At 54.8% G+C, this 6480-nt stretch overlaps 1 protein-coding gene across 1 annotated transcript in view; it reads left to right on the top strand.

Moving 5' to 3' along the window:
- LOC104983858 (aryl hydrocarbon receptor repressor-like) overlaps positions 1–6280 on the top strand; it is a gene marked incomplete at its 3' end in the record, with an annotated part of 9070 nt that extends 2790 nt beyond the window's left edge. Inside the window, exons 2-3 of the mRNA XM_010833381.1 lie at positions 5464–5645; positions 6200–6280. Of these exons, the coding sequence (XP_010831683.1) occupies positions 5464–5645; positions 6200–6280 (263 nt within the window). The remainder of the gene's footprint in view (positions 1–5463; positions 5646–6199) is intronic.
- Between the last annotated feature and the right edge of the window lie 200 nt (positions 6281–6480).

The following is a 6480-nucleotide window of genomic DNA, read 5'->3' on the forward strand; positions in this document are numbered from 1 at the left end:
TGACCGTGTCCCCGCCCCTTGCCACAAGGGGTGACCGGCCCCTTCCCCCGCCGCCGTGGGGGGTGACTGTGGTGGTGGTGGTCCCGTGCTCTGGGGGCAGCACCTTGCGCTCTGAGCTCAGAGCTGTGTGAGCTGCGGGGCTCCCCCTCGTCTCCACTTCTGTCTTCGTATGACTGGCTGTGACCAGAGTGCCCTGGGCTGAGAGCACTCGCTGCACACGGTCTGATCCATGTGGGGACACGAGCAGCTTGAGAAGGCCCTCCTGAAACTGAGGTTAGCGGCTCTGAGGCTCCTTGTGCCTGCCCCTCCTCCTGCGGCCTCACAGGCACCTTGCCTGCACCCTCGTCCTGCAGGCTGGTCTGCACTTCCTGGGACTTTCCACAAAGGGGACCTTCTCCGAGTGGGGTCTTCAGTCCCCTGTGGTGATGAAGTAGCTTCCTGCGCGACTTGTGTGCCATCGTGCGGGTGAGCCACGTGTGGTTACTCATCTCAGGTGACAGTCGGGGGGTCCCAGGTTGGGGTGTCACTGGCAAAGCTGCTGTGAACGCTTATGTTTGAGTCTTCAGGTGTGTGCCTTCGTTTCTCTTGGGTGGGATTGTGGGTCCGTGTGCAGTCGAGAAGGGCTCAGCTTTCTGAGAATCCGCCAGACAGACGGTTTTCTGAGCAGCTTCGCTGTCCACGCTGCTGGTGGCGGGGCGTGGGGCTCGTCTGCCTCCTCAGAGCACCTGGGTGTCCGTCCTGGTCTCAGCTCCCCGACGGGCCGTGGTGGAGGCTCACCGTGGCTTTGCATTGCATTTCTCCAGTGAGGAACGGTGCTCGTGGCCTTTCCTGTGCTTACCTGCTGTCCACAGAGCTCCTCTGGTAAAGAGTTCGTCTGTCTTCTTATTGGGCTTTTTGTCTTCTTGTTGAATTATGAAACTTCTTTACTATTCTGGATATAGGCTCTTGTGAATATTTTTAGCCAATCAATCTATGGCTCCCCTTTTAATTTTCTTGATGGTGAATTTCAAAAGTCATTTTAAATTCTTTGAGAAAGATCAATTTATCATTTTTTTCTTTCACAGTATTTTTAGTGTGTGCCCTGAGAGTCCCAGGACTCCTTCCAGGGTCTCCAAGATTTTCTAACATATTTTCTTGTAAAGTTTTATGGTACATTTTAGATTTAGGCCTACAGTCTGTTTTGATCTAATTTCTGGTACTGTGTGAGGTAAGGGTTGATGTTTGCTTGTTTTCTTGGCTGTCCAGTTGATTAGCACCATTTGTTGAAAAGAGTTTCTTTTCCTGTTGAATCCGTTAGCGTCTTTGTCAAGTGAATTGACCGAAAGCATGTGGCTCTGTTTCTGGACCCTCTCTTCTGTTCCATTCATCTTTTTCCATCTTTGTCTGAAACCAAACCGAAATGAAACACTTAACTCCGAGAGGATTATGGTCAGTCAGGTGAGTCCTCCAACCCTGCCCTCTGACTGACGATCCCCCGCACGTCCACGTAAAGTCTAGACTGCTTGTCGTTTCTGCAAAAAGTCCTGTTGGGATTTCCGTCGAGGCCCCAATCGAGTCCACAGGTCAGTTTGGGGGTAACACCATCTGAACAGTACCCAGCCTCACTGGCTGAATTTCCATTGTTTGTGTCTCTTTGCTCGGCGCTGTTTAGGTGTCGGGGTGTCTCCTGTTAGACTTGTCCCGGGTGTTTTAGGTTTCTGGGCCCCTCACCTCCTCCCGAGTCTCCACCCTGCAGAACTGGGGCTTCCCACCGTGGCTCTGGGCCCAAACCCGAGGTCAGCTCAGAGGGCCTTGTCCCTCCAGTGGCCCCCTCACCCACCTGGTGGGGGCGAGGGTCTCTGCCCTGGCCCCTGGAACCAAAGCCTGGGGAGGCATGTTGGGCTGGCTTTGAGGGGCAGCCGGGCGCTTGGTTTGAGAAAGCTGGAAGGAGTAGGGCCTTCCCAACACCCGTACCTTCAGTCAGGAGTGTCCCCCGGTGCCCCGCGGGGTAGGGGTGGGGACAGTCACTGCTCAGTCCATCCCAGGTGTGGCTGGGGGCCTGCTCCCCACAGGTCTGCCCCATTGAGGTCTCTGCCCTCCTCTGGCCCCTGTACCTGCCCTCGGCGCTGCTCTGCTTTCTGGGGAGGCTTTGAGTTCTCTCACTTCTGGGCGGGGCTCCCCTCTGGGTGGCAAGTCCAGTCTACACGAGGCTGCTCCGTCTCCCCACATTTCCTGGCTCTGCATTTTGTTAGCAGATGACCAGCGTTGGTGTAGGCACCTCATTAAGGAAGAAATAAGAAAAGAAACTGAAGAAAGTGACAAGATAACCAGAGAATGGGAGAAAATGTGTGTATCTGTTAAGGATCTAGTATCCCGAATATATAAAGATTTCCTACAACTCAAGAGCAAACAACCCAATTTAAAAATGGGCAAAAGGCTCAAGTAGACATTTCTCCAAAGAAATACAGAGATGGCCAACAAGCACGTGAGAAGATGCCCAACATTGTTGGCCATTCATTCATTAAGTTAGTTCAGTCACTCAGTCGTGTCCAACTCTTTGTGACCCCATGGACTGCTGCACGCCAGGCCTCTCTGTCCATCACCAACTCCCAGAGCTTGTTCAAACTCAGGCCCATTGAGTCGGTGACGCCATCCAACCATCTCATCCTCTGTCATCCCCTTCTCCTCCCGCCTTCAATCTTTCCCAGCATCAGGGTCTTTTCAAATGAGTCAGTTCTTCCCATCAGGTGGCCAAAGTATTGGAGTTTCAGCTTCAGCCTCAGTCCTTCCAATGAATATTCAGGACTGATTTCCTTTAGGATTGACTGATTTGATCTCCTTGCAGTCCAAGGGACTCTTAAATCTTCTCCAACACCACAGTTCAAGTACAGTTGTTCTTTGGTGCTCAGTTTTCTTTATGGTCTGACTCTCACATCCATACATGACTACTGGAGAAACCATAGCCTTGACTAGACGGACCTTTGTTGGCAAAGTAATGTCTCTGCTTTTTAATATGCAGTGATTTTGGAGCCGAAAAAAATAGTCAGCCACTGTTTCTATTGTTCCCCCATCTATTTGCCATGAAGTGATGGGACCAGATGCCATGATCTTAGTTTTCTGAATGTTGAGTTTTAAGTCAGCTCTTTCAGTCCCCTCTTTCACTTTCATCAAAAGGCTCTTCAGTTTCTCTTCACTTTCTGCCATAAGGGTGGTGTCATCTGCCTATCTGAGGTTATTGATCTCTCTCCTGGCAATCTTGATTCCAGCTTGTGCTTTATCCAGCCCAGCATTAAGCATGATGTACTCTGCATGTAAGTTAAATAAGCAGGGTGACAACATACAGCCTTGACATACTCCTTTCCCAATTTGGAACCAATCTGTTGTTCCATGTCCGGTCCTAACTGTTGCTTCTTGACCCGCATACAGATTTCTTAGGAGGCAGATAAGATGGTCTGATATTCCCATCTCTCAAAGAATTTCCCACAGTGTGTTGTGATCCATACAATCAAAGGCTTTAGCATAGTCCATGAAACAGAAGTAGATGTTTTTCTGGAACTCTCTTGCCTCTTCTATGATCCAGCAGATGTTGGCAATTTGATCTCTGGTTCCTCTGCCTTTTCTAAACCCAGCTTGTACACTTGAAAGTTCTCGGTTCACATACTGTTGAGGCCTGGCTTGGAGGATTTTGAGCATGACCTTGGTGGCGTGTGAAATCAGCGCAATTGTGCAGGTAGTTTGGACATTCTTTGGCTTTGCCCTTCTTTGGAACTGGAATGAAACTGACCTTTTCCAGTCCTGTGGCCACCGCTGAGTTTTCCAAAGTTGCTGGCATTTTGAGTGCAGCACTTTAACAGCATCATCTTTTAGGATTTGAAATAGCTAAGCTGGAATTCCATCACCTCCATTAGCTTTGCTCATGGTGATGCTTCCCAAGGCCCACTTGTCTTCACACTCCAGGGTGTCTGGCTCTAGGTGAGTGATCACACTGTTACACCATCACACAGATGGGAATGTTATTTTAAAAAGGACAATAGCAAGTGTTGGTGAGGCTGTGAAGTATGGCTGGTGTGGAAGACAGTCTGGCAACTCCTCAAAAAGTTAAACATAGAATCGCAGGGCCATGGAACATGACTCAGCCCTGAGAAGTAGTGACACTCCGCACAGGCTGCCTGATGGAAGAAGCTTGACTGTGTGATGGTCAGTGAAGGATGCCGGGTGTGAGAAGTCTGACTCCATTTACAGAAATGTTTGAACGAGCAAATCCAGAAAGACAGACACCGGCTGTGGCCGCTGGGGCCTGAGAGATGAGAGAAGCCGCTTGGCAGGAGTGTTACTTGGGGGTGAAGAGATGTTTTGGAGCTTGGTGGAGGTCGACAGCTCTGTGCATGTCCTAAATGCCAGCACGCTTTCACTTGAAAGCGGCTTTATGTTACATGAATTACAGCTCAGTCAAGAGAAAGAAGCAGCCGAGGTGGAGCTTCTGCTCTTGTGTGGTTTTGTCTGGTCTTGGCCCCCACGGCCCCATGGGGTGCGGGGTGCCTGGGGGTTTCTGACCAAAGGACTGTGTGGGACAGGTTTCCACGTTCTTACAAGTGAGTGCATGGTAGAAAAACAGGACCTTCTGGACCCAGGAGCCCAGAGCCCCTGAAGGCAGCCCCCGACCTGGGGAGCGCGGGCCCAGGGGAGGCGGCCCCTGCCCGACTGGCCTGGCCTCGCTTTCTAGGAAGGAGGTTAAGGAGACGTTTCTGCACGGAGGGGGCAGGGCTGAGGGTGGGTGAGAGGGCCCGTGAGGGCAGCTGTGGCGGGCAGGACGTTCAGGTAGGGCTGCTCCCTCAGAGGGAGGGAGGTGGTGGGGCCCTGGCCTCCCCTTCTTGAGTGGAGGGGTGGGGAGGGGGCACCATGGTGCCCAGGCCGCCTTGCTCACCTTGGCCTTATTAGCACCTTCCTGCCCTGCTGAGCAGGGGGACACAGGCCCAGAGGGGCCACGCAGGCCTAGAGGGCAGGGCCCAGTGGAGCTCCCGAGAGAGCTAAGCAGTGTGCCCAGGGCTGGTGCCTACTGCTGCCTTGGCAGGTGTGGTCACAGAGAGGCCACACGGCCCTCCTGCTGGCTCTTCCCTGTCTCTGGGCCTCCCTCCAGAGCTGCGACAGTGGCCGGCGTGGTTGGTGTTGCCGGTGTGGCCGATGTAGCTGGCATGGCCTCTGTGCCCAGTGTGGCCTCCGTGGCTGGTGTAGCTGATGTGGCCAGCATGGCCTCTGTGGCTGGCGTGGCCTCTGTGGCTGGCGTGGCCTCTGTGGCTGGTGTAGCCGATTTGGCCAGCATGGCCACAGTCTAGCTTGTGCATCTCCGGGAACCAGTGCCTTTTCATCCCGTGAGGCACGTGTTTGCCGGCAGCTGCCTTTGGAGCCGAGTGCTCCTCCTGAGGTCACTGCCTGGGACACTTTCCGCCTGGGAGTCCCAGCCTGACTGTGGTCTTCCCCTCACAGGAGGCCTGCCGTGGGCGCTGAGAAGTCGAACCCTTCCAAGCGGCACCGGGACCGCCTCAATGCCGAGCTGGACCACCTGGCCAGCCTGCTGCCGCTGCCGCCCGACATCATCTCTAAGCTCGACAAGCTTTCTGTCCTGCGTCTCAGCGTCAGCTATCTCAGGGTGAAAAGCTTCTTCCAAGGTAGGACCCTCACCTCTGTCCCCTGGACCTCACCTGGGCCCACCTGGCTTCCCCGGGATGGGCCTGTTTTCACTCCTTGTCTGGAACCCTTTAGAGGCAGAAAGCAGCTCTGGTGGGGAGGGCGGGCCGGCCCGCCCTGTTTGGCTCGCCTGCCCAGCCCTGGGGATGCTGTGCTGGGTCGGTGCAGGGCAGCTGATGTGTCCGTCGGGCCCTTGCAGTGCACTGGGTACTTGCTTATGTCCAGTGCCCCCGGCCAAGCCTTACTCCTCGCGTGGCCTGGCTGAGCTCTTGGGAAAAAAATGTGGTTATCCCCGACCTGCTTCAGCAGCCCAGACCGCGGCCATCAGCCCTCAGCCAAGTCTGAACTTCTTACAAAACTGTGCATTTATTCTGTGTCTTTGGGCAGAGGTAAGACGAGTGTTTCCAGGGGGCACGTGTGGACACCAGGGGGTGGTGGACGGCAGCCGACTGCCCGCTCACGCTCTGCTCAGGGCTCTGGGAGTCAACGCGTGCACAGCCTCCTGAGACTGAAACCCGCCTAGGGCTGTGGTTAGGAGGGCCGGCCGCTGAGGCTGCGGCCCGGAACCACGGGACCCGGGCCTGTGCAGCGCCGGCCCCGCCGCAGGGCTACGGATGTGCGTGCGTCCGACGTGCCTGAGGTGTGGCAGCCACTGTGCCTTGCTGGCTTTCTCGGCCTGGGCGGGCATATTTCCTGAGGACTCAGGCTGCTTTCAACCCCGACGCCCCCAGGGACTCGCTCGCCGTGCCCTCCAGCTGGGCCAGCGCCGACTAGCCTGGCACAGGGCCTGCCCGGCCCTCCCTTTGTCTCCAGGAG

Source organism: Bison bison, unplaced genomic scaffold, assembly GCF_000754665.1.
Source record: "Bison bison bison isolate TAMUID 2011002044 unplaced genomic scaffold, Bison_UMD1.0 scf7180017863476, whole genome shotgun sequence".
Classification (NCBI taxonomy): Eukaryota; Metazoa; Chordata; class Mammalia; order Artiodactyla; family Bovidae; genus Bison; species Bison bison.